The sequence below is a fragment of the Eurosta solidaginis genome, chromosome 2, assembly GCF_040869045.1.
Source record: "Eurosta solidaginis isolate ZX-2024a chromosome 2, ASM4086904v1, whole genome shotgun sequence".
Lineage (NCBI taxonomy): Eukaryota > Metazoa > Arthropoda > Insecta > Diptera > Tephritidae > Eurosta > Eurosta solidaginis.
In genome coordinates, this window is record NC_090320.1 from 2,885,694 (window position 1) to 2,905,518 (window position 19,825).

Here is a 19,825-nt window from a genome sequence, read left to right on the forward strand (position 1 = left end):
AATTTGGTAACCCACTCTTGTAAATTTATTTTTTTTAAATTTAGGAATTTAAAAAAATGTTTTGTCAGAAGTGGGATTCGAACCCACGCCCTCAGAGAGGACCAGAACGCTCTAAACTATTTAATTAAACTATTTAATTAATTCATTTGATTTCTCCGGTTTTACTGATTGCTTATTTCAAATAAACTGGGAGGAGCTACTTGAGGGACTTGATACCGCTAATAGCTTCTGCACTTTCAAAACTATTTTATACAACCACTGCTAGGATTGGATTCCGGTTAAAAGAAAAAGACCCTATAAATTGCCATGGTATTCAAGGGACTTAAGTAATTGAAGAATCTTAGGAACAAATACTTTAAAAAATTCAAAAACACGAAGAATCATTTGTTTTTTACTAAATACAAGTTTTACCTTAGGAGTTTCAACAATTTGGATAAGTATCTGTACACCAATTACATTCGTAACATTGAGTCGAACATTAAATCGAACCCGAAATCCTTTTGGAATTATATAAAGTCAAAAAAATGCTGCGCCAGTGTCCCAACAGGTGTTTTTCTTGATGACGATTCTGCGAATTCTCCAACTGAAACAGCCAATTTATTTGCGGAGTTTTTCAAATCGAATTTTGGCCCAGAAGATAGTAGTAATCAAATATTTGAATTTCCGAAGAGTCAGGACCGTGCTGTTAACTTTGGATCGCTATGTCTCTCTTCTGATGATATTAGTAAAGCCATTAATAAATTAAAATCCTCCTATAGGTCTGATGCTGATGGCTTGTGCTAAAGTGCTGCCCAGCTTTAATATATCCGTTAAGACTAATCTTCAAGAAATCCTTGTCTTCTGGGACGTTCATTAATGATTGGAAAATAACTTCCATTACCCCAGTCTTTAAAAGTTGTAACAAGAACGATGTCTGCATCTACAGACCCATATCCAAACTGTCTACTATTTCCAAGATTTTTGAGCATGCCGTCAATGCAAAGCTAAGTTTTGCTGTTAAATCTCTCATTTCTCCCTATCAACATGGTTTTGTTGCTGGCGGATCAAATGTTTCTAATCTTGCTGTCTTTAGTGACTATTGTATAGTCATTTTCTGCTGGGTTTCAAGTGGATTGCATCTACACAGATTTCTCTAAAGCTTTTGATAGAGTTTCTCATAGAGTTTTACTAGGAAAATTATCTTTTCTTGGCTTTCATTCTTCGTTTCTGCAATGGATTGCCTCTTATTTATTTAACAGGCAATGTGTTGTTAATATTGATGGTGTATCCTCCAGGCCTTTTGTTGCCACTTTATTTTTTATTCCTTTTATCAACGACATTAGTAGTTGCTTTTCGTTCGCCAAGTGTTTGCTTTACGCTGATGACCTGAAGCTATTCTCAGCAATTAAGGGGCCAGATGATGCCTCAAGATTACAAAATGACATTAACAAACTCTATGGCTGGTGCGAGGAATCTCATCTTTCCTTGAACCCCGCCAAATGTTTCCACATAACTTATGCGAAAACAACTAGTACACTACATACGATTTACAGAATTTCAAATTGTGAGCTTCAGTGTGTTAATGAGATTAAAGATCTTGGTATTATCTTTGATAGTAAGATCTCGTTTAACAATCACGTAAACTATATAACTTCTAAATCATATTCTATGCTTGGTTTCGTTAGGCGTAATACTATAAAATTCTCAGATCCGTATACGATCAAATTATTATTCACGGCCTTTGTTAGGTCGCGTTTGGAATATGCAGTTTTTTGTTTGGAGGCCAAGCCAGCAGACAGCTGTAAATAGAATAGAGCGTATACAGAAGATCTTTCTTAAATATTCTCTTCGACCTTTAAACTTCTCTGAACCTATTCCTCCTTATTCTTCTCGTCTCTTGCTATTAAACCTTAAGTCCTTGTTGGATTGTAGATCTATTATCTGCTTAAGTTTCGCTTATAACATTATTAATGGGTTTATTGACTGCCTGTACTTGCTGGAGCGGTTTAAATTCAATGTTCCTCAACGTTCTCTCCGAAATTTCTATCCCTTTTATGGTGATAATCTTAAAACTAATTATGCCTGTAATGCTCCTATTGCCCGTGCTATAGGCGAGTTTAACTCACTGAGCGTTACGGTTTCCTTGGATTTTTCACTACCAAGGTTTAAATTTTTAATTATTTTAAACTCTGCGTTTTAAGTTCTCCGGTCCATATATGTATATAAGTTTCATTAATTTAATTTATTAATTATTTAATTAATTTAAGAACTATTTAATATATTTAGTCTGTAAGGATTTATTCCATTGACTGCAAATAAATGAAATGAAATGCAGGTAAGTTTTTACACTTGAGTCTGGCGCCTTAGACCGCTCGGCCATCCTGACAGTTTAGTGTTAGCTTGCAAATGACGCATGACACGTTGGGCGAGTTGTCACAAAAACAACGTCAATGTTGTAAAATTTATATAAATTTTTACTAAGGTTAGCCGCATGCAATAACTGCGTACGTCGACAAAGGAAAAATTTGACTTGAAATATTTGGAATTTTTTTTAAGAATTTTATAATCGCCAAACCTGGACGGGCAGCCATGAAATTAGCGAAAACCGACTAAGTCAAATGAATCAAAAAAAAATTGTATTATTTATATTTGGCAAAATAATGCTACTAACTTTTACATACTAAGCTATGTACGTACCTATTTTATTTATTTAAGTACCTGTTTCAAATTTGTTCAAAAATTAATTCAAATTATTAATTTTAATTTGAGGCACATTTTCTATTAAAGTAGCTATGGAAAAAAAAGCATGCACGAATATGTAGTCTATCTATCTATATATGAAGGGCTTAGAACCAAAAGGATCTAAGTAACATCGACGTTGAATTGAGGCAATTAAGGTTAATGTAAATTACTTATTGTAAATTCTGGGTAAATGCGTTTGAAATAATTCTTGTCTAAATGAATGCAGGCTAGGTAACTAATTCAAAGGATGTTTACTGCAGATGGAAAATAACTGTAAATTTCCAAAAATTATTGCAAAAATTTCCAAAAATTATTGCAATAAAATTTCGAACGTTGATTGCTCGGCCAAAAGAACATGCAAATTTTTTTCGAGTACGCAGTCTTGTAGCCCGTTTAATTTTAGTATAATAAAGTGCTAAACTTAAGTTCGCAGACTGTATCGCTGATTTTTGGCAATTTTTTTTTCTTACGAGGATAAGGACTTTTTTCCATATAAAAAAAATTACGTTAAAAAATTCTTATGGGGTATAACTCACGAAAAAATTGCCAAAAATTGGGGAAATTTTTTACAAAACTAAGATTAACTGACTTACTGGCTACAAAATTGCATACATGAAAAAATTCTGCATGTTATTTTGGCCGAGCAATTAAATTTTATTGCTTGGAGGAGCGCACTTAGATCCTTTTGGCTCCAATCATTAATGCAATAAAATTTAGTACGTTTTTGGCCGGGCAAATATATGGCACTAAAATTTCCAAAATGGCTTGGATCGCATTGTCAACAAATAGACACTATATTAAATATACAAATATGGGTATAACTCAATTTTAAAAAAAATTTCACTTAGATCCTTTTGGTTCTGAGCCCTTCATATATAAAATTCAAATTACGTATGTATGTAGGTATAGATCGGGTTGCGTCCTAAACGGATCGACTGATCACAACCAAATTTGCACCACCCACTAGAAACCTTCAAGGGATGGTCATAGGCTAAAAATAATTCCGATATATAAAAGGGCCGTGGCACCTGCCATACAAATGGAATCTTTGATACTGCACAACTCTGAAGGTATTCATGCTAGAACATTGAAATCCAGTAAGGAGTTATATGAGGTCAATCCCTAACACCACCAAGAAAATGTGGGGTGAGGGAGAAGGGGGCGTGGCACCTCCCATACAAATGGAATATATCATACTGCATATCTCTGGATGGAGTAATGGTAGGATAGTGAAAATTGGTAAGGAGCTATATGACGTTAAGTCCTAACACCTCCAGTAAAATGTGGAATTGGGGAAAGGGGCGTGGCAACTTCCCTACAAATGGGATTTTTCATAACTATGCCTGCCGTACAAACTTAGGTTATTTTAACAGCTAAAGTTTGACTACAGAAATGAGTTTGGCTGTTATTCCTTCTGGACGTTTAGTAATATGCCGCCGTTAAAATTGTTTGTCAACTTCAGTCTATCTACATCTTCTATATCTATATAAAATTCAAAATTTCGAAAACAACAAAGTTTTCATACCAAGGATTCCATTAATACCGACAGATATACCTTTCAATTTTAATCGCATCCAATTTCCTATTAGGTTGGCTTTAGCAATGTCTATCAATAAAGCTCAAGGACAGTCATTAGCTGTAGTAGGTGTCAATCTTAACAACTCATGTTTCACCCATGGCCAATTATACGTAGCCTTCTCCAGAGTTGGCTCATCGGAAAATCTTTTTATTTATACTCCAAATAATATTACAAAAAATATTGTATATCCTATGGTTTTCAGCAATACCTAAATTCGCAAATACGCAATCTTAAAATAAGTTTAAAATTTGTGTTATTTATTTTGCATATTTTTATAGAAACGTGGGATGAAGCCCACGGGCATAAGCTAGTAAAAAATAAGTTAAATAAATTGAGGTAATTTTTCTTTAGAATAAAAAAAAAAAGTTATAACAATCGTAGGATGGTCTAAGTTTCGAACCCAAAGCCCTTGACTGAAATGAAGTAGCGTTTAACTCTGAGCTAAGAGCAAAAATATGGGAGAATGATTGCAACGTCACTTCACTTGTGTTGTCGCCGCGATTATTATTGTTAATGCATACATATATTTGTAGATATGTATGCACGATACGGTAGCCATACATAATTTGAAAGTCTAAAATTTACACTCTAAATTCATTACAACAAAAAAGTGGCAATTCATAAGTTTTTTGGAGCCGTTGCCCAAATGATTGCAGTAACGAGGTATCAATCGTTTTTGGTGTCAGGTTTTTTGGGCCTTTTTCGCCATTTAATTTAGTAAAAATGGATTTTCTTATAAAAAAAATTAAAATATGTAATGTGGAGCAAAGTAATAAAGTTTAAAAACTATCATGACAACTTTTTCTTTCATAATCTCAAACAATTGATTGAGATCATCCTACAGTAATCCATTGAAACGCCGAATTAAAAGAGCATTTCTAATTGCAAATCTGCTGCTGAGTGGAATATCGCCTCCGTCTCGGCTGCCGCTTCGAAAACGCCTTATCTCGGAATATGTGTGAAGAACGCCCTATATCAGATTTTGTTTCAAAAACACCATGTCTTATCAAAAATTCAGAACTTTTTTACGTTAGTTAGGACTATTATGAAAAAAATCCTAACGTAGGGCGTTCTTCAACCGAATTCTGAGATAGGGAGTTCTTCAAACTAATTCTGAAAAAGAGCATTTTTGAAAAATATCAAGTGTTTTTAACTTTAAACACGAGTTTGTACTAGTAATACTTTTAAGTAATTTATTTAAAAAAATTCTTTTCACCTTACTGAAACAAATACTTATTCACAAAAAAAAAAAACAAAAGGTTTACAAAGATTCTAAAATGACATTCCGATAAAAATTTCCAATTATAAGAGTTTTATAGACCATTTTTTTATGAATAAAGGGCTTAGTTTTTAAGAGTTCATGAGTTTAACAACGGTTAATAAAAAATATTTTTTTTGTAGAGGTTTTTCCTAAAAACAAACAAATATTTATTGAATAACAATTTTTACTAACGGTGTGGGGCTAAACAATTCTTAAAAACTAAGCAAAATTTATACACTATCAAACATACATGAGATTACTTTAACTAAGATGTGAGAACTTGAATGCATCTTTTTTGTCTTTGTGGGTAATTTCACAGAGACTGCACCGTTTGCCCACTGAAGAAAAAATCAATCGAATTACGGTTCAATTGTAACGAAATATATGCAAATTTCTATCCAACGCAAATAGTTGTTGAATCAACTACACACAAATTGTTTGTTGAATTTCCCATTTCAGTCAAATCAACACAAGAACACCAATGAAAGCTGTTAGAATAACAGATTCTCGTCAACATTGGAATAACAGTGAAGACTGTTGATGTGACAGATAGTTCTGTGTCTGCATGGTCATAAGAACAAAGTAGAGAGCAGTTGTTGTTTTTGTCTTTGTGGGTAATTTCACAGAGACTGCACCGTTTGCCCACTGAAGAAAAAATCAATCGAATTACGGTTCAACTGTAACGAAATATATGCAAATTTCTATCCAACGCAAATAGTTGTTGAATCAACTACACACAAATTGTTTGTTGAATTTCCCATTTCAGTCAAATCAACACAAGAACACCAATGAAAGCTGTTAGAATAACAGATTCTCGTCAACATTGGAATAACAGTGAAGACTGTTGATGTGACAGATAGTTCTGTGTCTGCATGGTCATAAGAACAAAGTAGAGAGCAGTTGTTGTTTTTGTCTTTGTGGGTAATTTCACAGAGACTGCACCGTTTGCCCACTGAAGAAAAAATCAATCGAATTACGGTTCAACTGTAACGAAATATATGCAAATTTCTATCCAACGCAAATAGTTGTTGAATCAACTACACACAAATTGTTTGTTGAATTTCCCATTTCAGTCAAATCAACACAAGAACACCAATGAAAGCTGTTAGAATAACAGATTCTCGTCAACATTGGAATAACAGTGAAGACTGTTGATGTGACAGATAGTTCTGTGTCTGCATGGTCATAAGAACAAAGTAGAGAGCAGTTGTTCGCGGTTGAAATTATCACAAAAATTTTAACAGAAAAATCAGTTAGGTTGAATGAGAAGCTGTAATTTTTACAGAATATTGTTAGTTTGAGACCAACAGTTTCTCTTTTTTTTAAATGACTAGCAAAAACTCGGAGTAACTACCGATCAATTTTACCGAATATCTGTTAATTCAAGAGCAACAAATTTGACTTGTTGATTTTACCAGACTCATTTCTTTCGGTGTAGCCTACATTTATGTGCATAAAACTTGTACTGTTGACAGATGGATGAATGACAAGTACGTCGTCATTAAAATTCGCTTTATGTGAAGATATAAGGGCAACTTAGAAAATATAGAGAAAGATTTTCATAAATAAAAGTGAAACAAACTGATAGACTATGATGCTCCAGGCAAACTGTGTGAGAGCAGGCAGTGACTCAAAGTCTGAATCGAAGAGTATTTCTTGAGCTAAATTTACTTATGTAGGTAGGTTGGTTTATGAATCCTGATAAGCTCCCATTAAAATTATGTGTGTAATGATGTTAACTCCGCAAATCAAATACATTCGCCAAAAGGGTAACAATTGATTATGAATGTTGTGATTTTGATGCCACAAATATCATTCAAAGCCAGTCATCGATTAATCTTCATTTGATTGCACTAATCATATGCAAAAAAAAAAACAAATTACAGATTTTACTGGCATGCATATATGCATACATACATATTTCTTTCAATAAATAATAATTAAAGCAGCGTCCTAATCCGATTTGTATACGATACAATTGTATCTCAGCATAGACATCAAAGCACAAGCCAATAGGGACCACCAAATGGACTTATGTGACAATGTAAAATAGAAAAAAAACCCAAAACTGGCAGCGGGATGTCCAATGATTTTGACACACACAACAATTACACCTTTTGTTGCCGCAATATTTGTACTTACGGTAACAGCCTGCATTTCGAGCAGCACAATCACAGGAAGGAAGAATACTCACAGCGCAACAAATAAGGAAAGCAAATGAAAATATGTACATAACGGACCCGCGCGTCGCACAGCATGTGACCAGTTCTAGTCGTAGATTATGAGAGCAGCTTGATGCGCCGCTGACTTGGCTCCTGCCAGTTGGTTAGTCTGTGGTCTGTTTGGCACGATTCGTTTGCTGATGACATTAATGTCAGAAAGAAAAGCTGCTTAGCAACTAGTGCAGTGACAGCAGCAGTCTGGAAAAGATGATGTCTTGCAGTTGCAATGTCAATTGAAAGTAGTTAATATGGCTGTTTTTTTTTACTGTCATGAAAGAAAGTAAGCACTGCAAGTTTTAAGGTTTCCATTCAAAAGCAATCGAATTCAACTTCTCAATTTATTGCATTTTCACAGCAGCACAATTCATTTTAAAATTTTTCAATTTTTTCTTTCAAACCTTATTGTCTAATAAAAAACCTCTTTATACATATATGTACATATGTAGAATGTCTATTTAAGAGCTAAAAAGTCATAAAACTACAGGACATTTTCATCACCTCCAAATGATCACCGACATAACTAAGCAGCCGCTTCATCGATTGTCATGAGTTGCATCATAACCTTTTTATGAAGTCTCCTTTCTTTTCCCAATTTTCCTTGAATTTGGTAAAGTGTTAAGCATTTCTATACTAACATTCACACTCACAAATATTTGTATGTTTCAACGAACATATTTCACTTTCATTTTTGCGACATTTTAACCCTCATATCAGAGCTGCGTATATGGTCGCATCAATTGATGTTCATTTTGGCCCATAAATTGCAAACGAAATGAGCCAAAACGAATCTGTGCAAGCTGAATCTTAGAAGAGATCGTTCAATTAAGATACTTCGAAAAAAAAGTTGGCTACCTTTGGCATTTAGATGTTGATATATGCGGCAAATGTTTTGTTGTTTGTATTCTTCCGACTTACTTTCCTAATTTGCGTGAATTTTGTACAAAATTAAGAAATTTTGTGGGCGATCTATTGTGAGTATTGCATAAAACAAAACGTATCTACAGCTGCATAGACAACTAAGTGGCACCGAGCCCGCGAAATTTCTTTGAATCTATCTTTTTTTATTAGACGTTGGGGTAGTGCACTACCCTCCAGTGGCCCAATGAAACCAGGCTAATCCTGTTCATGTGTCCGCACTTCGTGGGACCGCCGTTAGGCTCATTTCTTTGCGCTCCCTTTCAGCATGCATCAATTTCATAACTATAAAGGTAATCTTGCTCACAGCAGTCCAACAATCTATTTGCCCGCAGATTCGGTGAACTAAATTTCTAATGGAAGGCTCCATCTCAATGTAGGTGAGTTTGGGTGGCTGCCCTGCGTGCTGTGCAGAGAGGTACTGTTACTAATCGTCATACGACTAATAAGACGCCTGATCTCCTACCCCCGATTTTCGTAAATATAAAATCTCCTAGGCAATCGAACATTAATTTAGTAGTAGATATCTTGTTCTGCTCCAAGTGAAGCAATGACAAATGTCCTACACTTTGTAACTCATTCTCGTCGCTGCAGCATCAACAGACATCTCTTTTGGTTAGTTCCACATGTTCCCATGTACCAACATTAGAATATACAGATTTTCAGATGTCATAGACATTTTAGAAAAAAAAATAATATAAAGGGCGTTCTTTTATTTGGAAGACGTACTAGTCCTATATATCTAATGGCCAATATGCTATGCATTTTGAACATCTTTTCCCTTCCTAGCTTAGGAGTCAATTATTTATACTAAAGTTGGACCAATATGCTATGCATTTTGACCATCTTCTCCCCTTCCTAGCTTAGCAGTCAATTATTTATACTAAAGTTGGACTTTTAAGGAGCGACAGAAGAACTCTGTGGTCTAAGTTGCCGCTTACGGAATCACAGACCTAATCAAACCTTTCGTCAAAACAAGACAATTAGCTGCTGTAATATGAGTTAGTAGTTTTTACAGTTTACTACGTCACTGAGTCATTGGCACACATTATCGCAGCTAATTGTTTCTGTGGCGAAAGCTATGTCTGTGTCTGTGATTGCTATTATTGGGAAGCATGATTGGGTTTGAGACGCGATAACGCCATACATAGTCAGGAACAGCGATTTCTTCGAAACCGCCGTAGGCTCGTAAATTCTTGCAAACCTTAGTTATACTCAGCGTGCTTTTCACACACAGAGTATATTAACTTTGATTGGATAACGATTGGTTGTACAGGTATAAAGGAATCGAGATAGATATATACTTCCATATATCAAAATCATCAGTGCCGAAAAAACATTTGATTGAGTCATGTCCGTCCGTACGTCCGTTAGTACGATAACTTGAGTAAATATTGAGATATCTTCACCAAATTTGGTACACTAGCTTATCGGGACTCAGAATAGATTGGTATTGAAAATCGGATGATAACCACGCCCACTTTTTATATATATACACAAAAAACCTGATAATTTAGTAAATAATACACCTAGAATTTGGAAAATTTTTTTAAAATGGGCGTGGCACTGCCCCTTTTATGACTAAGGAATTATCTATGTTTCGGGAGCCATAATTCGAAGAAAAATTAACACATCGTAATGAAATTGTGTACACACATTTTCCTTATAGCAGAAAATATTTCTAGTAAAAATGGACGGGATCGGTTAAAGACCACGGCAAATTAGATATAAAACAAGTTTAAAAGGGTCGTAGACTAGAATAATAAGCTATAACTTAGCAAGAAATAGTTTTGAATCAATGATATTTCACTTATCAAGTTTTACTGTAAGAGGAAATGGGGAGACATTTTTTTTTAAACGGTGCCACGTGTTATGTAGAAAAGTAATATATCTGAAATGAAATATACAATTGAAGCTCACGCTGAGTATATAATGTTCGGTTACACCCGAACTTAGACACCTTTACTTGTTTATTATTTTATGTTTGACTGCATACTTGGCCTAATACAAAATATGAGCATAGTTTAACGCACTGATTTCGAAAATGGTTCATTTAATCTGAAATCTTTACAATTTCTTATATCGTTAGAAAAAAATTGGGACCACAAGCTTCATCGATTAAGTCATGTCCCTGATATTTTCCGATTTATTCTAAAATTTCCCTACATATATTTTATTTAACACATTTTTCTTTGAGGCAATTTTCCCTCAACAAGACCAAACACCAATGCCAGTACTCCAATTACTGGAACCTTTTCTAGCGCTTTATTAGCAGGCGGCACGACCAAATGCTGCATTGCCGCGTTAATATCTTCCGGACTTTCGTTAAATGTCAAAGCGATAAATTCTTCAATCCATTTATTTACAAGTTTCGTCTTCAATCTGCTATTCATCAGGCCAGTCAATCTAGATTCGACATCACCTAGTTGCGTGGTTACTTTGAATTTCGCTAATTTCGTTTTGCCTGAGAGTTTCGGTTTCAGCACAAAGCTGCCATTGATGTGTAAATTCCTCAAAATCAAATTCAAATCACCATCACCATAAATATGCAATGTGGTATCACGAATTTTTCTCTTTATATCAGCTTTATAAGCGCCGTTTATACGAACTTCAGGAAAATTTAGATCGAAAGTAACTTTGCGAAAAATGTTGTTAAAATGAAGTTTACGTACATCGAACTTATTAAGGCCGTTGATAGTGAGATCGGTGACATTACCATGAATGCTATACGAGAAAGGTTGGAAACTAGATATATAAATAGAGCTCAAAAACTTTAAGTTTGTTAACATACTTCGCTTTTTCTGTGACCGACGACACTTCCCTATAGCTGGCGTGCAAGGGTACGAGCGCTGGAATACCTGCTGGTGCGTAACCACAAGGCATTTGTAAGCGCGCGAATTCGATAAACTCACGCAGATCATCGTCAAAGAGTGTGCGTGACTCCACTTTCACCTCTGCATGTGCATTGATCAGCTGACCATGGGTTGGGTGTGACAACACCAATGCGCAAAGAACGAGCAAAAATATGTACATTTTTTTTCAAACACCAAAGGAAAACTGACTGTGACTGAATGTTCATATCATAATCAAAACAAAATTGTTATAATCTATATGTTTCTGTTATCGGATCGGATGGAAGCGATAATGCAACGTTGGCTGTACGTAGTAACAGCAAAGTAATAAAATTTGGATTACGGATCATTAATTTGTGCTAAGGCAGGCGAGGTTAGAGCAATAAAGATAAGCACCCTTTAGAGAAGTCAGTAACTAGTGATACAAATTCCTGGTTTAGAACTAGGCTTAAAATACCGAATAAGAACTAGTTCGATAGTAGCTAGATTTTTCCTAGTTTAGAACTATAGAAAATGTAATTTAATGGAAGACAAATTCCTAGGACATCGCTATGTTAAATTCGATTTCAACGCATGTAAAAGAGGTTGAGGGCGAAGTAGCAATGGTTCCAAATACATCCGAGTCCTAAAAGTGCACCAGCTCAGAGCTAGAGCTCAATGCTCTTAGAAATACATTATTCTTGACAGTAGACACAATGCTTCCTTTAGGCCCGATTTCTGCACTGCGTGGTTATACCGTTTCCTAGTTTGGAGCGGAGATAATTCACTTTTTAAAATAAAATAAAAAACTGCATACAAATTGTTCATGTTTTTTGTTTGTAAAAACATTTATTAGAATATCGTTCACAAAAAATTATTTAATATACAAACAATTTATACCCAAGGATCTGCAGGTGCCACACATTTCGTTTTTATTGGATCGTCTTCATTCTCTGCATCATCACTGGACAAAATCCAATCCAATAAAGTCCAAAAATTATTTCCCTTAAGTAGTTTGTTTACACGAGGTACGACGGTATTCTCAATGCTTGCCGAAATTTCGTTTTTGTTATCATTGATGCTCGACACTAACAATTGTTCCATTTTCTCATTAAGGAGGTCATTCAATTTGCCTTCGCCTAAGATACCAGTGATATGAGAGGCAGCGTCACCCAAAGTAACCGTAACTTTCAATGACTTAATTTTAATAGATCCCCACAAAACGGGTATTTTGTATTTCAAAACACCAACAACGCGTAGATTTTTCACAGCAAAGTCCAGCGCACCAGCGCCTACGAATTCCAATTTGACACCAATTTCTTGCAAGAGATCGATAATTGTTTCGGTGTTGTACTGTGGTGCGGAAACTTTAATTTCTCTGAAGTTGAAGTCAAAATTTATTTTAGATAAAATCAAGTTCAACTTGAATCTATTGATTTTGAAATTATCTAAACCGTCAACACGAAATTTGGTTAACAAATCCTTGGTGCTAGAAAAAGTAAAAAAATCAAATTTAGAATAACTTTGATAGATGTTGAAACTTTTTGAGCATACTCACTCCAAAACACCACATTCCACATTCACGACAGCTTCTTTTTTCTTTAGCGGTGCTAATGGAGGAATGCCATATTGCGGGAAGCCGCAAGGCATCTGCTTCTGGAATCTACGAATAGCGCGACGTGCTTGCCAAGACAAAATGAAGGCCGGAGCAACTGTTGGTGTTTGAAGAAAATTCAGTGTTGCATAAAAACTTATAAAAATAACAGCAACCGACTGAACTTACTTGCTTGTGTGCCTTCTTCATCGTCGACGATGATTTCGACTTCACTATCGTCGTCGAATGGCGATGGCGGATTTTGCATGGCGCCTGCAAAGGCTATGACTAATAATGCCAATGCGATGAAGTATTTCATTATGAGAACTTACTATAATTTGTTCAAATCGGTTGAATTGCAACCGGTAAACTGATTTGCTAATAGCAATCGTCGCGACCTTAATACTTTTGAATATAAAAGTCGGGTGTTCTGAAAGAAAATAAAACATTGCGATTTCTACCTTTGTATGGAATTGTTTTGTGTTGCATTATCACAGTTTTAAGGAGATACCACCACGCTGAGATTTATAGCTTTGACACATAGCGGGTTGTTTTATAAAATAATGACTGGTTATCGTTTGATTCTAATTATGATTGGAATTTGGATTTATTAAATTTGATAAACTTTTCTGTTTCGATAACACACAACGACTGACACTCACATTTGTATTTCGACTGTTGAGTGAAATATAGCCTATTTCGGCTGCCATTTTTAAACATCCCATCTCAGAAAACTCCTTATGTTAGGGCGCTCGCCTACCATACCGAAGGTCCTGGGATCAAGGTCTGGCAAAAGCAACATCAAAATCTAAAAAAATATATAAGGGAAGGGCAAAAAATAGTCCGACGTCGCAGCAACGCCGGAAAACCACGTCCAGATCAACTCGCGTCCTAAATGGATTTACCGATATATTCAAATTGGAAAATAAGGGGGTGTTCCAACTCCCATAGAAACATTATTTACATACTGTAGCCCTCGGAAAGTATGAAAATCGGTAGAGTGGGAATTGCTAGGAGTGGGAGTGTGAATGCAAGTAAAATCAAGATTAGCTTTGAGAAATGGGAGGGACAGAAAGAAATTGTAGGAAGGAGAGGTGGAAGGTGAGTTAGAATTTGAAGAAGAGTAATATTTAAAGAAACCGAAAATTCGAGCATAAAAAAATCTTAACACACAATCAAAATAAATTATAAACGCCATTTTTAAAACCATAATAAAAATACTTTATTTTCAACAAACACATAACAGTAGGCCGATATAAAAACAAATATTGCAAATACATAACAGTTTATTTACTTATTCCAGCGCTGTCCATGGAACCGGTTCTGGGTTGCACTTTCCCGACGATGAACTTCCCAATTGCCCGAATATCCACCATATTTTGTGTCCTTTCAATTTTGCATTAACATTTGGCACAATGGCTTCCTCGATTTTCTTACTAATCTCCTTTTGATTATCATTGATATAGCTGGTGATGGTGTTTTCTATCTGGTCATTAATATAGCGATTAAGCTTACCATTACCTAGTATACCACCAATATTTGAGGTTACGCCGCCTAAACCAACAATCGCTTCAAATTTATAGATCTTGATTGATCCCCAGAGATATGGAATTTTATATTTGAACTGTCCCTGAATAGACAAATCATGCAATATGAATTCCAGCGGACCAGAGCCCTCAAAGTTAACCGACACACCCAATTCTTTAAGCAAATCAATTGTTGTATTGGTGTTTAATATGTGGGCGGTAGCCTTCAGTTCCTTGAATATGAAATGATATTTCACTTTTTTGTTGAATGTATAACTAACTTTGAGTTTTTTGATGTCCATGCCGTCTAAACCATCGAAACGGAAGCGTATTAATTGATCGTTGGTGCTATAAATGAGAGTGAAATAAGCAGACTTGTATTAAATTAAAACAATAAAAATCTGCAAGAAAGATGTGATGCTCACTCAACAACAGAACGTGCTAAATGCACATTGAGATCAGCATTGCTATATGGCGCTAATGGGGGAATACCAAGATCAGGCCACCCGCAGGGCATTTGCTCCAAAAGGTTTCTCAGAACCTTTTTGACTTGCGAATTTAGAATCAAACCAGTTTCTTGTACTATACGAATTTCAAGAGAGAGAGATAAGTATTTAGTAAACATAAGAAAACACCACAAAAGTATTTAAAGATAGTAACTTACTCCCTTCCAGCGACTCATCCCAATACTCCTCCTCCTCTGAATCTACGACTTCATTAGCGGCCGTTAATGCCCAGAGGGCAAATAGAATAAAGCAAATTGCGCGCATTTTCGCCAGTAGGTTAGCACTAAATAAATATTGATTAACGGTCTGGGGATTAGTGGTTGATACGTCGGCTTATATACCGCATAGTCAACGTAAGAATCATTTGTTGAAAATATGCATGAGAGATTGCGGCCGCCGCACAGTGGTCTGGATTTGGCTTTCAGTGAACTTAGGGAAATGAAAAAAAATATTACTTAATAACACAAAAACTTTGATGGGAATCGATTTTAAGTCTTATTACATGACGTTTTTATATATGAGTATTTTTTTATAAAGTCTTAAACAAAAAAGTTATAGCAAATAAAAAAATTGTATGTATGGGAAAAATCACATTTTTACCGTTAACTCATTTTCCTCACATTTCCTCAAAACTTGATTAATTTATTTATATAGTTAGGGTTATATACTATGCAATGTACTCGGTTTCATGGTTCGAAAAGGTTCGCGTTTTTTTGTTTTTTTTTTTTTATTTTAGTACTGCGAACGAAAATCGACACTGATGATGGCACAACGCCGAAACCGGTTTGTCTCAAAACCAAATTTGACAAGGGATGACGGAAAATCGTTCCAATATACATCACTTTTTAATTGTCGGTAGAATTTAAAAAATTTTTTTTTTCTTTTTTGTGTTTTTTTTCCTTTTTAATGTTAGTATTGCGAATCACTTTTTAATTCTGGGTAATATTTAAAAACGAAAAGATTTGATAATTCATATTATACATTTAATTTTTTTATATTGAATTTACATTTAACAATCCAAAAAAGGTTCAAATCAAAAATTTAGCTATTCCAGCTTGTTCGTTAGTACCAAAAGAGTAATTAAAAGCAAAAATTATTCGATCGGTCAATAGTCCACGAAATCTCCAAATATACGTAAAAAAAAGTAAAAAAAAAAAATGTTTATTATTTTAAGTAAATGCTGCGTTTCATATGTAGTATGTATATTCGCACCCACTTAAAATTATAACCTCTAAGATTCGTCGAGTTTTCGCGAATTCTGCACACATTTTTAAAATAAAATTGAAAGCTTCTGGGTTAGACCTTGATACATATTTTTATTGAGAAATAGTAAAAATTATTTTAGTGAAGCCAAAATTGCTGGAAATTGGAAAAAGTACCTAGATATACACATATGCTCGTTAGGGTATGTCGATATGAAACCCAGTTACTAAAAGTGTCATAACTTTTTTAAATTAGGTTTTACGAAAAAATGTTATATAACAATGAATTATGGAAAAAGATCACAGAATACGAAAATGTACATTTAAAATCCTATGTCTCAACTTTTCAATTTCGGTCCACTGTGCGCCGTGGTGATGGTAACGTGCTCTGCACACCACACCGAAGATCCTGGGTTCAAGTCTCCGGCAAAGCAACATCAGCATTTTAGAAACAAATTTTACAATTAGAAGAAAGTTTTTCTAAGCGTGGTCGACCCTCGGCAGTGTTTGGCAAGCACTCCGAGTGTATTTCTGCCATGAAAAATTTCTCAGTGAAAACCCATCTGCCTTGCAGATGCCGTTCGGAGTCGACAGTAAAAAAGTAGGTATCGTCTAGCCAATTTGCAGGAAAAACTAAAAGGAGCACGACAGAAATTGGAAGAGAAGCTCGGCCTAACATCTCTTCGGGGGTTATCATGCCTTAAATTTTTTTTCATTATTGTAAAGCTTTAGGTCTTTTTGCTGATTACCTGTAGCATTGCATGAGTTTATTTATTTTTAAGAAGCCATCGGTTTCATGTGTTTCGATTACATTCTTACTAACTACATATATACTTATTACTTAATTGCCAATTTTATACTTTGACCAATAACAAATACATAGATCAAACAAATTTTTATTTGCTTAAAGTGAACGCACACCTATAATTTGTAGAATTCAACCCTAAAGATAATGCCAGAGAGATATTGTTTTGATTTATTAGAATTGTTAATGTTTTAAGAGGTTTCAGAAAATAACAGGATGAAAGCCGCTGTGACGTTTTTGGGGAGTGTTATTGATGTTGATGGTCCATATCCGGATAACAAGCACAATTAATGTACTATCCCGACCATCTTCGGAACGATATAATATGGCAAAATTGAAACATCCATGCCATCCCGACCCATGGCGGAACCATACAAGTGACAGTACTTTTTTAATACGATTTCACACTTCAACTTCCGGCGCAGTTCGATTTTGACATTAGTCCATCGAATTACAAAAACAAAGTACTTTTATGTTTGTATGTATGTCGTCGTGCTGCCATCTTATATGATTCCGCCATGTCTCGCCCTGTAATTCCACTTCCACATGTACTTAGGGTCATCGTCTGCTTAATATCTGTATGACACTTTCATATTTGTAACTGGATTGGTACGAGGAGCTTTGAAGCTATAAAGCGTTCTATACATATACATATCTCAAAAGATACTGCCTTTAATATAACCATGAATTCAATTTTTCAATGCCGAATTAAGTAATGCTTAACACAATATATGACCAGCCCATAAAGTACTTTTTATACTCAGTTGAGCAGAGCTTACAGAGTATATTAACTTTGATTAGATAACGGTTGGTTGTACAGGTATAAAGGAATCGAGATAGATATAGACTTCCATATATCAAAATCATCAGTATCGAAAAAAAATTTGATTGAGCCATGTCCGTCCGTCCGTCTGTCCGTTAACACGATAACTTGAGTAAATTTTGAGGTATATTAATGAAATTTGGTATGTAGATTCCTGGGCACTCATCCCAGATCGCTATTTAAAATGAACGATATAGGACTATAACCACGCCCACTTTTTCGATATCGAAAATTTCGAAAAACCGAAAAAATGCGATAATTCATTGCCAAAGGCGGTTAAAGCGATGAAACTTGGTAGATGGGTTGGCGTTATGACGCAGAATAGAAAATTAGTAAGACTTTGGACAATGGGCGTGGCACCGCCCACTTTTACAAGAAGGTAATTTAAAAGTTTTGCAAGCTGTAATTTGACAGTCGTTAAAGATATCATGATGAAATTTGGCAGGAACGTTACTACTATTACTATATATGTGCTAAATAAAAATTAGCAAAATTGGATGAAGAACATGCCCACTTTTTAAAAAAATTTTTTTTAAAATTCAAATTTTAACAAAAAATTTAATATCTTTACTGTATATAAGTAAATTAAGTCAAAATTCAACTCCAGTAATGATATGATGCAACAAAATACAAAAATAAAAGAAAATTTCAAAATGGGCGTGGCTCCGCCCATTTTCATTTAGTTTGTCTAGAATACTTTTAATTCCATAAGTCGAACAAAAATGTACCAATCCTTCTTAAATTTGGTAGGGGCATAGATGACGGTAACTGTTCTCTGTGAAAATCGGTGAAATCGGTGGAAGCCACGCCCAGTTTTTATACACAGTCCACCGTCTGTCCTTCCGCTCGGCCGTTAACACAATAACTTGAGCAAAAACCGATATATCTTTACTAAACTTAGCCCACGTACTTATCTGAACTCACTTTATCTTGGTATAAAAAATGGCCGAAATCCGACCATAACCGCGCCCACTTTATCGATATCGAAAATTACGAAATATGAAAAAATGCCATAATTCTATACCAAATACGAAAAAAGGGATGAAACATGGTAACTGGATTGGTTTATTGACACAAAATATAACTTTGGAAAAAACTTTGTAAAATGGGTGTGACACCTACCATATTAAGTAGAAGAAAATGAAAAAGTTCTACAAGGCGAAATCAACAGCCCTTGGAATCTTGGCAGGAATACTGTTAGTGGTATTGCATATATAAATAAATTAGCAGTACCCGACAGATGATTTTCTGGATCAGCTGGTCCACATTTTGGTCGATATCGCGAGAACGCCCTCACATATACATCTAAGGGCCACTCGCTTTTAAAACCCTCATTAATACCTTTAATTTGATATCCATATCGTACAAACACATTCTAGAGTCACCCCTGGCCCACCCTAATGGCGATATCTCGAAAAGGCGTCCACCTATAGACCTAATGTCCACTCCCTCTTAAAATGCTCAGTAACACCTTTCGTTTGATACCCATATCGTACAAACATTCTAGAGTCACCCCTGGCCCACCCTAATGGCGTTATCTCGAAAAGGCGTCCACCTATAGACCTAATACCCACTCCCTCTTAAAATGCTCAGTAACACCTTTCGTTTGATACCCATATCGTACAAGCATTCTAGAGTCACCCCTGGCCCACCCTAATGGCGATATCTCGAAAAGGCGTCCACCTATAGACCTAATGCCCACTCCCTCTTAAAATTCTCAGTAACACCTTTCGTTTGATACCCATATCGTACAAACATTCTAGAGTCACCCTTGGTCCACCTTTATGGCGATATCGATAAAAGGCGTCCACCTAGAGAACTAAGGATTACTCCCTTTTAA

At 35.3% G+C, this 19,825-nt stretch overlaps 4 protein-coding genes across 4 annotated transcripts in view; all 4 read right to left on the minus strand.

Annotated features, from left to right (window-relative positions):
- LOC137239114 (centaurin-gamma-1A-like) overlaps positions 1-19,825 on the minus strand; it is a 455,958-nt gene that overhangs the window by 184,474 nt on the left and 251,659 nt on the right. The window lies entirely within an intron of this gene.
- Positions 10,645-11,754, minus strand: LOC137241917 (uncharacterized). Its single transcript, XM_067769269.1, has 2 exons — positions 11,490-11,754; positions 10,645-11,422 (listed from the first exon to the last, which is right to left on the minus strand). Exons 1-2 carry the CDS (start codon positions 11,729-11,731, stop codon positions 10,876-10,878), a joined length of 789 nt encoding a protein of 262 aa, XP_067625370.1. The 5' UTR covers positions 11,732-11,754; the 3' UTR covers positions 10,645-10,875.
- On the minus strand, positions 12,337-13,547 carry LOC137241919 (uncharacterized). The gene is made up of 3 exons (XM_067769270.1): positions 13,313-13,547; positions 13,088-13,241; positions 12,337-13,018 (listed from the first exon to the last, which is right to left on the minus strand). The coding sequence occupies exons 1-3, from the start codon at positions 13,440-13,442 to the stop codon at positions 12,424-12,426; spliced, it is 879 nt and encodes a 292-aa protein (XP_067625371.1). The 5' UTR covers positions 13,443-13,547; the 3' UTR covers positions 12,337-12,423.
- On the minus strand, positions 14,321-15,479 carry LOC137241920 (uncharacterized). Its single transcript, XM_067769271.1, has 3 exons — positions 15,314-15,479; positions 15,075-15,231; positions 14,321-14,997 (listed from the first exon to the last, which is right to left on the minus strand). The coding sequence occupies exons 1-3, from the start codon at positions 15,417-15,419 to the stop codon at positions 14,418-14,420; spliced, it is 843 nt and encodes a 280-aa protein (XP_067625372.1). The 5' UTR covers positions 15,420-15,479; the 3' UTR covers positions 14,321-14,417.